The 18175-nt window shown below is 36.8% G+C and overlaps 1 protein-coding gene across 7 annotated transcripts in view; it reads right to left on the reverse strand.

Annotated features, from left to right (window-relative positions):
- The window catches only part of REPS1 (RALBP1 associated Eps domain containing 1), a 78560-nt gene that overhangs the window by 15339 nt on the left and 45046 nt on the right, over positions 1-18175 (reverse strand). For 3 of the 7 annotated variants that reach the window (XM_019732765.2, XM_019732766.2, XM_019732764.2), the window contains exons 9-10: positions 8242-8363; positions 4812-4892 (exon numbers count right to left, since the gene is read on the reverse strand). In XM_019732765.2, the coding sequence (XP_019588324.1) occupies positions 4812-4892; positions 8242-8363 (203 nt within the window). The remainder of the gene's footprint in view (positions 1-4811; positions 4893-8241; positions 8364-18175) is intronic. The other 4 variants (XM_019732769.2, XM_074333638.1, XM_019732768.2 and 1 more) reach the window with 2 other exon arrangements.

Consider the following 18175-nt stretch of genomic DNA (forward strand, 5'->3'; position numbering starts at 1 on the left):
CTAGTTAGAGGAGTAAAAAATAGACTTTTGAAAAGAATGAAAAGAGCAAGGCAAGGAGGAGAGGATGAAGACAAATAACTGGTAGCCTCTCAGAAAGGAAAGAGGAAGCTACACCTGGGTACACAGATAGGACTGACTCCGGGATTCCCCCCCCACACCCCCCACACCCCCTCCACGGGAGGAACCACAATAGTATCAAGAACTTGGGTTAACAGCAACAGACCAGCTGAAAAACACTGCCAAGGGGGCTAAGCGCCTTCTAGGAGGAGTCAGTTTGCATTTTGTGTGAGCTGTTGCTAAATACTGAACAAGAGATCCTTCAATTTTGAGTATCTAGTAATGAGTTAAGTTTATAATTTAGTGTGAAGGATAATGACCTTTCAGTTTATCAGCCAGACACTGGGTAACAGTACAGAGTTAACACCATGCCTCTCTAGAAAAAGTTAAATTCCAGCATCCCCTCTCTTGTTTGACAGTTCTTCTCTTCTTGGCTTACTCTTAGAATCTCTAAATTCAAACAATTTATAACAAATGAAGTCTTCACTGCAATTACACTGATAAATCCATTCATAGTAATTTCCTGCCCCTACACCAGTGAGATTCTGGACAGTTTTCAAGTATTATCCACTCGACCTGAACTAACATTTCCCCTATAATTCTAAAATTATAGTTATAAAGATGAACACTACAGATGGATAAAAGTTTAGATTTCTCACAGAATGAGTCACTCTCAGGAAAATGTAACAATACACTTCAGACGTTATTGTTATAAAAAACATGGCTTTAGGAATAACTACTATTTTGTTTTTTCTTTTTTTTTTCTTTTTATAACTAGTATTTTCTTAACTTACAATTTTAACAGCAGAAATAAATGCTATGAGAATCAGAATTCAGTATTATAAGGCAAGATTAACGGAGAAAGAATTGACAGTTTGTGATACAATGAAGTTCTTATTCCAATGCTCCCCTCAAACTAGAAAAACAATAAGCAAGAAAAACTTATTAGATGCTTTAACTCACTATATTCATCTAATATGTATTTTGTGTATACACGTATGTGCATAAAATCAAATTTATAAAGCTGGTAACAGATGGATTATTAATTGGCCTTTTCATATAGTTCCAGCACAATAAATGGAAGTATAATAATGACCCCAAGAAAAGAAAATCATGAATGTTCATTCATTCTCCAAATAATTTGCATACGTTTCTTTACCAGTAAAGCAGTTTTGTGTTGCATACTTCAGTTATACAACTACTGAAGCGTTGCTATGAGCGTGCAATAGCTTTAGTCCAGTGGATGCGGCTGCCAGCAGGACAAGGTAATTTCTTGAAGACCAGACCTAACCACGGACTAACCAGTATATCAGAAGCTGTATTTGTGACTGTTGTGTAAAGCAGGATATGCTTTGACTATAAGCATTTCAACATCCAAATGAAGAACCAAGAATGCCTGTAAGTCTCTGAGTCCTGAGTCATAGGATGCCAAAGGAACACGTTCTCTGCTCCAAACTAGCACCCTCAAATTTAAAAATGGAGAATAAAGTATAAGACTGACTGGTGGGTTCTGCTCCTTTCTTCTATCTATTCAAATCACCCAATCTTTAGGAAACCCATTCCTAATCACTCATAGTACATTTGTAATCCTATATTTGGGCACCAGACTTAGCACCTTATTTAATATTATGCTCATGTATCTGTATTTTCTACCTGCTTTAAATCCTATTATCCTGTCTGCCTGAATCCAGCCCTGCCTATTTCCTAGTCCTGTATCATTAACATAGTTCAGGTGCTCCTCATTTCTCTTTTGATCCCATCACTTCTTCACATTAGTGCCCAAGTGATATCCCCAGTTACCTCTTCCCTTGCCCCTTTATCATGGTCTTGTTACCCAACAGGGTCTATGAGATTAAGTTCAGAGCCTTGGTCTAGCATACAAAGTCTTCCCAGTTTGTTTCCAATCACATTCGTTAGGCCCCATCATTTCCCTATACATACGTCCACCCTGTACTCTCACCACACTGACCTGATACCGTTCATGATACTCTCTCTGATTGGAATGCCCTTGTCTACTTCTGCCAATTACACTTGCATTCAAAACTCAGCATACAAACATAAGTTCTTTTGTGGAAACCTTCCCAAAATACTGGACTTAGATGGCCCATGGTTCTCTGCCCACAGTATTGCTCATGGCCATGTATGGTAATTATCACAATCATCAAGCAATAATAATTAGTATGGTCTACTTAAGATTGGAATTCTGTTTTTGACATCTTTGTATTCCTAGAAAATGTCACAAACACCTAAAAGGGGCTCCAACAAACCAGGTGAGTTGGCACAAATCATGGCAAAGACTAGAGCATTATGCTTCTCATCAGTCTAGAATTTCCTTGCAGAAGCAGATTCTGCTGGAGTCTAGCTATTAACTGATCAGCAGTTCAACAAAAGTAATCAAGTTTCTGGAAACGAGATATCAGAAACTCCATTTCATCACCATTCTGGGAGCATAATTATTAACCATCTCAGTTTGCATATGGGGTCACTGCACTGTGTGCCAGCCACGTCTAAAGTACTACAGAGCAGTCTGGAGCTTTTCAGAGACTTTCACTTTATGGAGCAAATGGCTAATTATCAAATTTTAGCTTTTAAAAATTATTCCATTAAATATTTCCAACACTGTCAGGTGTGTCAAATTCATATTAGAACAGCAGTGTGTTTTTCTCCTGGGTGATTCTGTTCTGATCTGAATGGACCTTATTTACTTACATAATCCTCATTTACATAGACCTTGGAAAGGATCATTTGGAATTGTGGCTACTGGTTGTATTCTGTAGACAGGCAATATGTCAGGTAAGTATTAAATGAAGGTTAAGAAACTCAGACCCTCAGAACAGGACATTCTCATTGAAAGTTTAAAGAGAAATTACTAGTTGGGGAACAACGTTTAGGTTTAAGTTTGCCACCATAAAAGAAAAAAGAGTTTATAGGTACCAAATTATAAATATTGAAGACCACCAACTTTATCAAACTTAGAGGTCTAAATTCAAGTTTCAAATGCCAGTTAACCATTTTTAATCTTTCCAGAGCCTCCTGACACACTAGAGACAACAAAGGAAAGTATTGAGCCATATCATTTTAAACACTAGAGCTGGAATTCATAAATTTTGATACTATTTCCAAGAAGTTACAAGAACTTCACTGTTACTCCTACATTTCCTGCCAGTCATGAGTCAATTTATTTTGCCTCTGAGTTCTGGGTTTTTACATGTAATGTTCTTTCCTGTCCTGACAAAGAATCATAATACTACGAAAAATTATTTTCACTCTCTCTTAAGGAGGTTAGAAAATAGACTTTCTTTATTGCCACATCAAACCTTCCTTCCCAAGTGAAGTGAAGTACTCTTAAGTACTTTAAATAAAAGTAACTTGACGAGGAGATAAGAATAACAGAGAAAAGAAACAGAGCTAAGGTACTACTTTCTTTTAGCTTACAGCACCTGTCACTTCCCAAGAATTATAGCTACTAAGAAACAGCAAAAATTGTGTTGCCTTTTTATTTCTCCTTCATTTTTCAGAGACTAAAATCAAAGATTAATAAATGCCCTCAAAGTAGCAAGAGAAGCAAAAGGCAGATGATCTACGTATTGATTCTTATATAATAAGTTATAAAACACACTTAAAAACCTTCCTTATATTATTTGTTTAAATTCAATATAACAGCATCCTCTACTTTTCAATTAGATATAAATTCTTTAAAATTACAAAACACACCAAAGATCCATTAAACTGTTGATGTACTATTGTCTTTAAATGCTACTTTTCCCAAGTCCACATTAAATAACAAGATCATTTTTACATTTAATTAATAAATGCTGGCTGTCTTTGATCAGAAACATCTAAAAAGAATGCCTTGTGTCACTTTCTGAATATCTTTCCGCTGAACTCATTTTTTTAAATCCTACCTTTTACACTCTTCTTCCCTTCCTACTTCCTTCCCTTCCTCTTTTCTTTTTCAAAAGTGCTTATTAGCATGTCCTACTCTTTAAAAGAAAAAAAATAAAACAAAAAGCAGCAGTGAAAAGTGAGAAGAATGACTAATAGCAAAGGTTTTGAAGTTTTCAAATAACTTGAGGGATAGGTGGGGCATATATGAAATTAAGTCTATGGGACTAGAATTTATTTTGAAATCAGGATGTGAACTTTGTAGCATTTTCAAAGCAACACAACCACAGGAAGACAAGACAGGGTTCCTTTGCACAATGGGAATCTTGACTGACAACTGTATTGTTTTGCTGAACTTGCTTCTCTTGTAACAGAACTCAACATACTATTTAAGTCAAAGCCATACCATCTGGACTATTAAAATAAAAGATGACACTGCATATTTACATAGATAGTACATATTACATGATGTATAAGCATACAAATAAAATAGTATTTACTAAGTGTCACTACACTGAAATAAACAGTGTATATTTAACAAAACAAAACAGTGTATGTTTAATAAAACATACACTTAATTTGCAAATGAAAACAAGGTCAACTAAATCAATTGTCACAAAATGCTTCTTTACACACATGTACCAGATTTAAAAAACATACAGTTTTCTCTCACCAAAATAACTAGAAAATACAAACAATGGTAAAAACATGTTCTTTCCACCATTAAGCACACAAAAATTGAAAAGCCTGCCACCATTTCCTTCTAAGCTCTCCACACTGAATCATGCATATCAGCTAAAAACCACAATGAATGGAAATTTGGGTTAATAAAATTAATTTCAAACAAGCAAGCTAAGTGATTGACTTACAGGATCAGCTGGTGCAATGTTAGAATCAAATTGGGTCAGAGTTTGTGAGCTTGAAGAGCGTTCACTAAATGTCTCCCACTGCTGAACAGACAGAGAGACAAGTCAGCATGATGAGAAAGATGGAGTAAAAGATCATTGGAGAGATTTAGCAAAGTAATTCAGAGGTTGCACTGCAAGTTATGTTTCACAGGCCTGACTAAATTACATAATTTCTATTTTTCCATAAACATTTTATACTCATCTATGCTGAGTCCACTTGTAATATAAGGTGAACAGCTTCACAATCAAATGTATAACAATTTATTGCAATCTCTATGGAAGAGATTCAAAGTCTTTACAGAATTCAACCTCAAAACACAATATAAGAACAGAGTCTAAGTGGTGTAAATGGCAACAAAGTAAAAATGTAAAGGGGTTCCTCTTCACCAGGGAAAGAATAACTTCAAATCATCCTTTTAAAATTTAAATGTTAAAAGTATTGATTTGGTGATGTTAGCAAATCTTGAGTACCAAACTTTTGGTCAAAACAAAGCAAGTCAGTCTGACTTGCCAGTGCGACCCCTGAAAGATGATTCTATTATGTACGTGCACATATTCTGTACATATGTGTATTTGATAAAATATAATTGAGATAAAATGCAAAGAATTCTGGAATTAATATATTTTTGAGCTTATGTCAATCTGCAATCTGTAGCAAGTCAACCCCTGCAATCAGCACTACGAACAGGACCATGCCAGACCGAAAGACAGAACTGCCAATCAGGCACCCGCCCCGCGCCCCCATGCTAGAAAAATCAGAATGCAGACACAATGAGAGTAAATCAAGCATCTGAGTATGTGTTATTTATAGAAGATGTATTTTGATACTACGCTTCTAAAAGAGGTACACAAATATACCTCTTAAATCAGGCGGAGTGATAAGCCAATATTAATTTTAGTAAATTCCATTTGTTTTTGAAGATCTTATAATAAAATAGTATAAGATTTTTATATTAAAATTATCATTAAAATTTGACTGAATTATCAGTTGTACTCTGAAGAGGGAAAAACATCTACACATACACAATATATACAAACGATGTTTACACACAGACACACCTACCCCATTAACCAAAATTCTCTTTAGATAATTCAGTATGGAAAAGTATACATTTTTATGCTTCAAAGTTCGACTTATTATTTAAAATGATACTCAATTTGAGAAGACTTGTAGAAATTAAACAGTAGCAAATTAATACACTGATCAAAATTATTTACAAAAATGGCTAACATAATCATTCAATAACTATGCCTACAAATTACTTTCTAAATCATGAAATTAAGATATACTGATGCATTCAAAGTGTTCATTTTCATCAGGGAATATCACTTCAGGGAAGTGACTTACCAATATTTGTTGTTACAATTTCTTCAATAATTATTGTTGCATGTATACAGAAGAAAATTTTAAAATCCTAATTATCTAAACATGGCATAAAGTTTAGATGTAGATTTTTACCAAAAAGAAGGCATTTATTTACCCATGTAGTGGCATGAAGTTTTACAGGGTTTCATGAGACTATATGTAAGCTATCTAGAGAGCAGAGACACACTCTTACTGTCACAACTTTAGTAGGACGATTAAGAGCACAGCTCTAGAACCAGACTACTAGAATCCTACTCATGCTGTACAACCCTACGCAAGTTATTTAACCTCTCTGTGCTTCAGTAACACCATCTGTAAAATGAGAATAACAATACCTAGGTCATAGGATTGTTATGGAGAAATGGAGTTAATACACGTCAAGAGTTTTTGAACAGAACTGATACATCAAAAGTGTTCAATTAAATGTTAGGGATTATTATTGGTATTGTTATTATTAGCGTTATTCCCTACAGTGCTGAATAACTATTTATTGAAAGAATTATTAGTGTTTTGTGGTAGAAAATTATTCAACTGTCTCAAAATCAATGTTAGTTTTATTAACATTTTGATTTTCCACATAGAATAAAAAGAAAAATTATGACATTCATCACCTTATTACCAAATACTACAAAATGAAACTTGCTAGTAACATTTAAAAAGGAAAATGCAACTACTTAAATTAGAATATGGAAGGGACTTCTATTCCTAGTCTTTAATGATCACACACAATTTTATTTAGAATAAATAAAGATGGGCTTTAGAATTGAGATGCTTTAGAAAGAGTTGCTTTTATTTATGAGCTGATATCAATGGAAGACAAATGCTTTTAATCTGATATTACTTTTAAAAAATGAGTAAAAATAGTCCTTTCAAGAGTCTCTATAAAGCCTCTTGACTAGTAAATTCTTTCAATGCTTAATTCCTCCCTCTAGAAAAAAACTTACATAAATGGCTTTACATCTGACAGTATGACAGGTGGTATGTTATGTCTCAAGCACAAGGTGTCTGTGGTTATGTCGTAAAGCAGCAGCAAGTACTTTAAACCTGTCAGTTATTTCTGCTTTGCAACTGTCCTAAACTAACTAGTGTCTCTTTAATTCAGTACTTTTCTGGCTTTAAAAGACATAGAAAGCACAGAAGCTTAGAATTTTTTCCTGAGTGTCAACACACTTTTATATTCGTAGCACTAAATACAAAAAACTGTAAGAAAAAAATGTAACTTGTTCACAAAGAAATCTGCTCTAACAGGGTAGAACATCAATTTTTAACTAGAGCTCTACAGAGCACTAAGGTTTAACATAGGGGCCTCCGGGGGTGCTGGGGGGAGGCAGGGCCTCAGGCTCCCTTTCCCTTATTCTAATCAGTGTTTTACTGTTTTATATAACGGAGTTCCAAAGTATGGGGGGGGGGGGAGTACATTTGTCTCAAATTCTATTTTGCATGTTGTCTGGTCCTTATATATATAAAACATCTTTAACGAATGCATTTAATAGGGTTACATCATTCCATTTTGTATTAAGTAAAACTAAATTATTATAAGTAGCTTGGGTTGAAGAAAATACTTTTTTCATGTGGATAGCTAGATTAGTGACTTCTATCACCACAATGCGAAGATTCCAAATATATTACCCCATACCTTGCTTACAGGAATGAGAAGGCAGCGTGGCACAGTGGGTGTGGTAGTTGACGAATGTCAAAGGACTGGTGTTCACATCTTAGCACTTGTCCCTCAATGGCTAGGAGCTATCTTGGCCAAGATATTCACCCTTTTGACTGTTAATTGCATGCATCTGCCTAACGCATAGGGTTTTAGCAGAAATGAGTGGTGGAAACCAAGTGACAGTATATATGTGAATAGTACTTTGAAAACCTCAGAGTCACATAATTATAAACATTTACCATAGTCATATTTGATATGTTCTCTTAACTGTGCATACATGCTGGAAAAGCTAGATGCTGAAATTCCTCTGTTTGGAACGTCTTACCTTAACAAAGTTAATGAAAGAAAAGGGAAGCTTTGCTAACCTCACTGCTCTGATTCATCTCCGGCCAAGTCTGGTTTAGTGACGGCATTGACGGTGACTTGCTTGGAGGTGCTTCTGCAGGAGAGCCTGAATAACCTACCTCACCTGTCTGCTCCCCGACATCTGCGATTTAAAGAGAGAAATTCTTTATAAACAATATATTTTTGTTTAGGAATATTTACTTATAAAAAAAAACTAACTAACGAGTTTTACAAGTAGTAATTCATACTCTAATTTCCTTTCCTCATGTTCCCAAAACATTTTGTATTGTATGTCAATTGTAATTTAAAAGCAAAAAAAAATTTTTAAATAAACATTTTGACAGTCAGGCAGTACCTATTCCTGCTATTTATCGTCTACCCAAAACCACAGCTTTACATGAAAATAAATTCTAGTTAGGAATAAAGAGAAAAAAGAGTGTTATACATAATAATACAATAGGGCACATAATCATTTTCTGATAATAGGGATGGATTTGTACCAGTTCCCAAAGTGTATTTCATGGAATATTAATCAGTAAGGTGCTTTTAAAAAATTAGGTTTTCTGTTCCAATCAATTTGGGGATACTGTAATTCCCTGTTGGCGCTTGCACATTTGCATATATCAAGGACTTATAAAGTCCTAGAGCAAATAAACTATTTAAATCAGTTTTTCCCAAACACAAATCTTTTTTATCAAATAAAATCCCTCAAAAGATCCCCTTGGAATGTACTTTGGGAACTGCTAATTTATACTAAATCACTCATATTGTCTTTACAAGCCTCCCCTGTTACCAAAGAGCAGCATATATTTGCAGGGCAGACAGGAAAAGGAGAGGAAAGTCCCAGGAATGAGCAAAAAGCAAAGTCAATGAGCCCACACGAAACAAACTTTAATCATTAGGCTCAATGGCACTTACAGACTTCATTGAGAAAGCTACAAATCCATGACACACTTTCAAAGTGGTTTTTAAAGTACTATCAGGTAGCATATTCTAATTTTAATTGGTTAAGGCTTAATTTAAAATATCTCTTAAATTCCAATTTAAAAACAGAAGGAATTTCAATAGTAACTAAATTCTCATTCCAATTTTCCCAAGTTTTACATGGCTTTAAATATAATCCCAGTCTGAAAATCACATTTATTGACAAATTAATGGGAAGTACCTAATCTATTTAGAACCTGTATCAAAATATGATTCTAATATCTGTCACTGTATCTCACTGTTTGACCATGGGCAAGTTGAATAAAACAGCACCCGAGTTTCTCCAAAGGAAAGAAAGACATTTGCCATTAAATGTTAGCACTGTACTTCAAATTCCTAAATAGACATAGAGCCATATAAAACTGAGTGATGTATATAGGTTTTACCTTTCAATCTATTCATAAGTAAATCCTTCACATTTTAGTTAATAACATAGGACCTAACATATACTAGGCACACATGTATTTATTGAATAAGTCACTTTTTGTGTTCTTCTTCATTTAAATTTTCATTCTCCTTCGCTATTTTCCTAGAACCAAAACTAACCACTGATATTTTGAAAAAGTTCTCAAAATTTCTCTTTGCCCTCTTCTGTTATATAACTATCTCAAAATACCTGCATTTTAATTACCCTGATATTATTTCTTCATAGTCACATCATACTCCAAGTTCTAATTTGCAGTCCAGCATCGTATTTTGTTTGATAAATTTTAGTTTTCTAAAATCAGGAACTGTAGCTATTTCTTCCTTAATCCTATCCCTTTCTCAATAGAAGTGTCAGAGTAGGTTGAACCAGTAAGAGGCAGAAAGGCTTCAGATAATGTTCTATGAAGATCTCTTAACTCAAAGCTCTGAGAGAAAAACTAATGAAAAAATATTTATGATTACTAGTAGCAGCAAATTCCTCATGGGGATAGCTTGTGGTTTTTAGTGTGAACAAAAATTATGGACTCTTTCCTATGGTAACAAAGGGAAAAGAAGTTAAGGAAAGGAGAATGGATAATGGTTATAAATTTGACAGTTTACTGAAAGTAGAAACTCTGTCAGGAGGATGAATGAAGAAGTGTCTGTAAGAGATCCCCAAAGCAGGTGTTAAAGAAAAACAAAGAGAATTAAAATAGTATTAACTTTAGGATGATTAATTTTCAAAATAACTTACTTAAAGTCAGACATATGTCATCTTAGGGCAAACTAGCGCCTGGTTTGGCCAACTTTCTGGACCTCCATTCTCATGTCAGTCTTCTAATGACATATTTAGAGCTAGATTATACCTCACCCCCCATTATAATTGGGGATAGATTCTGAGAACCTCAGTGATTCACTGGTACAAAGCTACAGTGGGTTCAGACTGTTGAGGCTGAGAACCGAAATATTATTCACCCAAATAATTGTACTTCGTAATTATTTCCATACAGTTATTTTCCTAGAGTAGCAGTTCTCAAACTACGGATCATGGGCTCCTAGGAATCCTAAGACTCTTAGGGGGTCTGAAAAATCAAAAAGGTTTTTGTAATAATAATGTTTTTTTTCCTGTGTTGACATTTCAACTGATGATGCAAAAGCAATGGTGGGTGAAACTGTCAGCTTATCAGCAAGAATCAAGGCAGTGGCCCCAAAATATACTAGCACTGTATTCTTCACCCCTGTGCATTCCAGTTAAAATAAACAAAGAGGCATGGCAATTTCATTGAAGAATGCTCACAATTCAGCAGTAAAAATTATTTTTATTAAATCTCATCCCCCAAAACACATCTTTTTAATACTCTGTGTGGCAATACAGGAAATATATGTCCAAATTTATCTAACGGAGTATCAAAGTAATGGGGAGGTGCTATATGTGTGTGACGTGTGTGTGTGTGTGTGTGTGTGTGTGTATCATACAAGTACTTTTTACTGAGGCAATCATTGTACTTTGCTATGGAACAGAAAAAAAATATACATATTTTACTTCTGTTCCATAGCAAAGTACAATGATTGCCTCAATAAAAAGTACTTGTATGATTCAGTTGTCAGCTGAACATGCCATTTTTTGATGGAACACAATTTTTCTTTAAAGAACAGCTGATAAACTGATAATTATTCGGACTTGGATATTAGGCATTTTCTCAAAAACGAATTAAGTGAGCCTGTCACTTCAAGGAAAACAACTGTCTTGAGTAGTTGTTACTAATGTGAAACTCAGAGCTTACAAGAGAAAATTAGAATTTTGGAAAATGTGTATCCATATCCACAAGCTCAAGAGCTTCCCAGTACTTAAAGACTTCTTTGATAAGTTATAATATTAACAAATATGCTTTTTTGATATTTTATAACAAAATGTTCTAATATTTGTATAACTCAATGAACTAATATTTTACAAATAATCAATGCATTATGTTATAAAACCATGCATGGGTAAAAAGATTCATTCAAAGTATATTCAAAGACAGATCTATGGATTTTAATGTAACGTAAGAACAATTCATTAATATGGTTTCAGCTTTCCCACTACAACTGACCTTTAAGAAATTACCATTTGTTGACTTGGTGTAATACCAAAGAATATCCATAATTATCTAAAAATAGTCCCTTTCGCAACGTGAGGTCAGATTTTCTTCATGTACTAGGGTTTTTCCTACAAAGGGCAGGACAGTAAATATTTTAGGCTTTGCAGGCTATATGGTCTCTGTTGCAATTATTCAGCTCTGCTGTTGTAGTGCAAAAGCAGCCATGATAATTCATAAAGGAATGAGCCTGGGTTGTGTTCTGATAAAATTTTATTAATAGAACTGAAATTTGAATTTCATATAATTTTCACAGATCCTGAAATAATGTTCTTCTCTCCCGCCCCCAACAATTAAAAAGAAAATGACACTTTTTGTTTGTGGGCTATACACAAACAGTCAGCAGATGGATTTGGCCCTCAGGCTTACTTTCCTGATCCCTGAAATGCCTCCAACAAAATTACATATCCAACTGCTTGAATGCAGAAGCAAACACGAGAATCTAGCTGTCTTCTACTAAAATAGATAGTAAAATGAGATAAACAATGCCACTCTTTTCACAATTTTTATTTTTATTTTGGAGAATACATTTTCTTAAAATCATCTATGCTAATATTTAAGGGGTAATTATTTTAATAGCCATAAATATGTTTAAAATTTATCAGTTTTAATTTCTAATAGGGCAACTATTAAGCGATCTAAGATACATAAACAGAGGCTCTTTGGGGTCCATAATAATTTTTAAGATGTAAAGGAGTTCTAAGACTAAAAAGTTTGAAAAATCACTGTCTTAGAAAACCCAAAAATTATTTCTGGAATAAATTAGCAAAATTACACATTGCTTCTTTCCTACTTTGTAGGTAGAACAACAACTGACAGTCAAAAAAGAACAAATTACCCATGTTCTAGAAACTAAGAGTCATGAGCACTAGGTCTGTAATAAACCATACCTCCTTCAACTTGGCTTCCTATAAATACTCCAACAAAGAGCTTCATGCCCGCCCACAAAAGTTAGTCTTTAACTCTGTATCCTCACGGAGGCAGGGGTGTAGTTTTACTCTTACCTGATGCAGTGTTCCAACCTAGCCTCCTGCTGGAACACTGTGTCAACCCTGCCTCCCTCCTGAGGGTTCTGCTCTGCCCCTGACATCATCAGAGCATCAGGGCTGAAAAAGAAGAGCACGAGCCTAAATTATTTGTTTAAAGTCAACCCCAAAAGGACTTTTATTCAAAAAGTATTTCCATGTATAAAAACGTGTCTGGAAGACACAACCCTATGTGATCATACTGACATAATGTCAGTCTCCATTTAAAAGTTAGTAATGAGTCCAAATTAAATGAGTGCAAACCATATATTCAGGATCGCACTAGAAAATAAAAACACTGTCCGTAGGTAGTTTTCATCCTTCTAGCCTCCAAAGACTCTAAAAAGACCACAGATTCATTGCAGTACAGTGTATCTGCTGAACAACCTTTTTAAAAGAGCTTCAATTACTATCTAGGTTTAAAACCTACCATTCTAGAGAGAGCCACGATGGTTGAGTAGATAAACAATATGCCTGCTTCCTTCTGCAAACACATTAAAATTACAACTAAATTATAAAACAATCAACCTGGAGAACCATCTGAAGTCTAGCTGAGCAGTTTTATAACTAAGAATATAAAGAAGAAGAGACGCTGAGACTGGCAGGAGGGGCAGAGATGCAAAACAGACTGGCTCCAAACCTCTGTGTGGTGGCTGAGAATCAGGATGTATATCTTGGCTGCAGAGGTTTCCCCCAGAGGAGTGAGGGACACCAGCCACATGTGGGGCTCCCCCGTCTGGAGTACTGGTCATGAGAAGAGGAGCCCCCACAATATCTGGCTTGTCAGGGTGGGATGGAAGGCTGTGGGAAAACCCAGATGTCCTCTTAAAGGACCCGTGCAGACTCCTTCCCAGGCACTCACCCTGGGCCCCAGCAGAGAGACAGTGACTCGGGGGGCAGCAGAGGCATACGGGGGTGGGAAGGGCAGACTGAAGTGTGTGGCTTCGAACGAGGGCTGGAGGACAGCTGCCCTTTTCCCTGTGAGGGGGGATTGCTCCTGTGCAACCAGCAGGAGGGCGCCATCTTTCTTGTGTTGAGTCCTCCCCTACAGGCCAAATCCGAATCTGATTGGTCTGGTGAGCTCCACTTGCTCTACCCTGGTGATTCACTGGGACCTTGTCCAATCAACTCCTCCAACACCAGAGGCATTTTCTCCGAGAGCAGCCAGCCCTGCCTGCACTACACTCTTTCTTAGAAAACTACTGTGGTCCCTGGGCCCCAAGTTGTTGGTGAATGGCCTAAGTGTGCTCTGAGACTTTTGCTGAGTAGCTCCAGGCTCAGCACTGGCACCAAACTGGATTTACATTAACCTGGTGACCACCGCTCTTCCCACTCCCAACTCTTCCCTGAAACCCTGCCTCAGCCAACTTGTGTACCACATGAAGCTTTATCAGCAGCTAAACTTTAGCAGCAGGTGGCAGCAGGACTTGGGGTGTCCTGGCTTTTTGCAGAGCTACCCCAAGCCTGGTACTGGTGGCAGATGTCCTCAGTTCACAGCATGGCTTCTCCCACAAGCCTCCAGGTACAGCACAGGTAGCGAACAACCATAAATCACTTTGCAGCTCCTATGAGGTAGTCCCCGGCCGATCACAAGCAGTGGGTGGCCTGTGCCTGCACCAGAGACCCTCCCTAGAGGCCCCAGAACCAACATACTTGGAGGTTGGCTTCAGACCACAGCAGAGTACCATGCAATCAGCCCCACAAATTCACATACAAAGGGCGATTTCAACAGGCACCAGAGCCCTCTGGGGTATATCCCACACAGTGGGGTAAGCACCCCGAACAGGAGCCCATAAGCTGTGGACATGGCATAACCCTATAACCAATCAACCTGAGGGTCAGTCCCACCCACTGACATGCCAATAGCAATCAAGGCTCAACTACAACAGGAGGACACACACAACCAACACAAAGGACACTCCTAGAGCACCTGGTGCAGGTGACCAGGGGGACTGTGCCAGGGCCCCACAGGACACCTACTACATAAGGCCACCTGGCAAGACTGGGAGACATAGATCTACCTAATACATAGAAACAAACACAAAGAAACAGCAAAAATGAGGAAACAAAGAAATACATCCCAAATCAAAGAACAGGAGAAAAACTCCAGGAAAAAAACTCAATAAAATGGAGACAAGCAACTTACCAGAGACAGAGTTCAAAACAGTGGTTATAAGGATGCTCAAGGAACTTAGTGAGAACTTCAACGGAGAAAGAAAGCATAAAAAAGTACATAGAAACCATAAAAATTAAAAAAACAACAAAAACAAAACAAAAACAAAAGTGAAGAATACAGTAACTGAAATGGAAATGCACTAGAAGGAGCCACCAGTAGCCTAGAAAATCAAATCAGCAATTTGGAAGACAAGGTAGCAAAGAACACCCAAATGGAACAGCGAAAAGAAAGAAGAACCCAAAAAAGTGAGGACAGTTTAAGAGACCTCTGGGACAACATCAAGCACAACATTTGCATCATAGTGGTACCAGAAAGAGAAGAGAGAAAGCAAGCGATTGAGAACCAATTTGAAGAAATAATGACTGAAAACTTTCCTAATTTGGTGGAGGCAGTAGACATACAAGTCCAAGAAGCACAGAGTCCCAAACAAGATGAACCCAAATAGGTCCACACCAAGACACATAATTAAAATGGCAAAGGTTAAAGACAAAGAGAGAATCCTAAAAGCAGCAAGAGAAAGGCAACTAGTAACTTATAAGGGAGCTCTCATAATACTGTCAGCTGATTTCTCAACAGAAACTTTGTAGGCCAGAAGCGACAAAATACTTAACGTGATGAAAAGTACCCAAAACCAAGGGCTCTCCACCCAGGGAGACTATCATTTAAAATCTAAGGACAGATAAAGAGCCTCCCAAGACAAGAAAAAGCTAAAGGAAGTCATCACCGCCAAACCAATATTATAAGGAATGTTAGATGGACTTGCTTATTAAGACGAGGGAAAAAAAAAAGATCAAAATTATGAATAATAAAATGGCAATAGCTATATATCTATCAACAATTACTTCCAACATAAACGGATTAAATGTTCCAATCAAAAGACATAGGAGGGGGCTGGCCCGGTGGCTCAGGCGGTTGGAGCTCCATGCTCCTAACTCCGAAGGCTGCCTGTTCGATTCCCACATGGGCCAGTGGGCTCTCAACCACAAGGTTGCCAGTTCAATTCCTCGAGTCCCGCAAGGGTTGGTGGGCTCCGCCCCTGCAACTAAGGTTGAACACGGCACCTTGAGCTGAGCTGCCTCCCGGATGGCTCAGCTGGTTGGAGCGCAGGCTCTCAACCACAAGGTTGCCAGTTCAACTCCTTGAGTCCCGCAAGGGATGGTGGGCAGCGCCCCTGCCACTAAAATTGAACACGGCACCTTGAGCTGAGCTACCTCTGAGCTCCCGGATGGCTCGTTGGAATGCGTCCTCTCAACCACAAGGTTGCTGGTTCAACTCCTGCAAGGGATGGTAGGCTGTGCCCCCTGCAACTAGAAAACGGCAACTGGACCTGGAGCTGAGCTGTGCCCTCCACAACTAAGACTGAAAGGACAACAACTTGACTTGGAAAAAAGGCCTGGAAGTACACACTGTTCCCCAATAAAGTCCTGTTCCCCTTCCCCAATAAAATATTTAAAAAAGAAAAAAAAGACATAGGAGGGCTGAATGGATAAGAAAACAAAACGCTTACATATGCTACCAACAAGAGACTCATTTTAGACGGAAAGACACACACAAACGGAAAGGAATGGAAAAAGATACTTCATGAAAATGGAAACAAACAATTTTTTTAAAGCTGGAGTAGCAATACTTACACGAGACAAAATAGACTTTAAAACAAAGGCTATAACAAGAGACAAAGAAGAACCCAGTAATCCCACTTCTGGGTATTTATCCAAAGAAACCCAAAATGCTACTATGAAGGGATGTGTGCATCTATATGTTTATTTTAGCATTCTTTACAATGGCCAAGATGTGGTGGAAGCCTTGGTGTCCGTCAATGGATGACTGGATAAAGAGGAGGTGGTACACATATACAATAGAATACTGATCGGCCATGGAAGCGAATGGGTACTTGCCATGTGCGGCAACATGGATAGACCTGAAGGGTATTGCGCTGAGTGGAGAGTCAGACTGAGAAAGGCAGATGCAATGTGATTTTGCTGATATGTGGAATCTAAAGAACAAAATGAACAAACAAAACAGAAACAACTCATAGATACAGAAAACATTTTGATAGTTGCCAAATGGGAGGGGGGTTAGAGGTGTAGGTAGAAAAAGAGGAAGGGATTAAGAAGTACAAATTGGTTGCTACAAAGTAGCTGTGGGGATGCAAAATACAGCATAGGAAATACAGTCAATAATGTGGAATAACCATGTATAGTGCCAGGTGAGTACTAGAAGGGGGATCACTTCTTAAATTACATAAATGCCTAACCACTAGGCTGTATACCTGAAATTAATATAATAGTGAATGTCACCTGTAATTGAAACATTAAAAATGGTGTGGGCAAGGTGAAGGGGAGTAAGACATCAAATCGCCAGGTATAAAGCAAATAAGTCATGGGGACATAATGTATAGTATAGGGAATATAGTTAATAATATTGTGATAGCATCGTACAGTGTCACATGGTTGGTGGACTTACCATGGCGATTACTTCTTTAGGTATATGAATGTTGAATAACTGTTGTGTATACCTGAAACTATTAGGTTGGTGCAAAAGTAATTGCGGTTTTTGCAATTATTTTTAACCTTTTAAACTGCAATTACTTTTGCACCAACCTAATAATATTGCATGTTAGCTACATTTTTAATAAAACCTTTTTTAAAAAAAACTACCACACTAAACTTCTCTTAATACCTTAGTATTATACTCAGTATACTAAAAAATTATTTCAAAAAATGACTGCCAGCAATTATTAATCTTACAAAAATATGTATACTCCCTGAAGTCTTATGGTTTAAAATTTATTTTGTTTTCAAGTTAGCAAAGCATGTAGGAAGAATTCTTCAATTATAAATGTTCAATATTCCAATATTCCAATCTCATTTAATAGCTTCATCAAAGCAGAAATAACCGTATTTTTTTACTTATTTGAAATGCCAAAGTTATTCTTACAAGAAAAAATATTTAAAATGAATAAACAGGATTCAATAAATTTCAAGGAAAACTAGAAATGGTACCTTTTTCATTCATACTTAAAAGACAGGGATAATCAATGCATATGCAGACAGAAGCAATTCCTTTATTGGCAAGTTAATCATTAGTACATATTTTTATAATTTTTCCTTTGCAATTAAGGGCACTTAGAGAGTGAATTTTCAAAAACAAAGATTCTGGGTTCTTTGTACAAAACAAAGGTCAGTGTAGAAGCATTTTCACCACAGCACTAGTTTAAATGTAAAAT

This window comes from Rhinolophus sinicus, linkage group LG05 (genome assembly GCF_036562045.2).
Source record: "Rhinolophus sinicus isolate RSC01 linkage group LG05, ASM3656204v1, whole genome shotgun sequence".
In the NCBI taxonomy this organism is placed as follows: domain Eukaryota; kingdom Metazoa; phylum Chordata; class Mammalia; order Chiroptera; family Rhinolophidae; genus Rhinolophus; species Rhinolophus sinicus.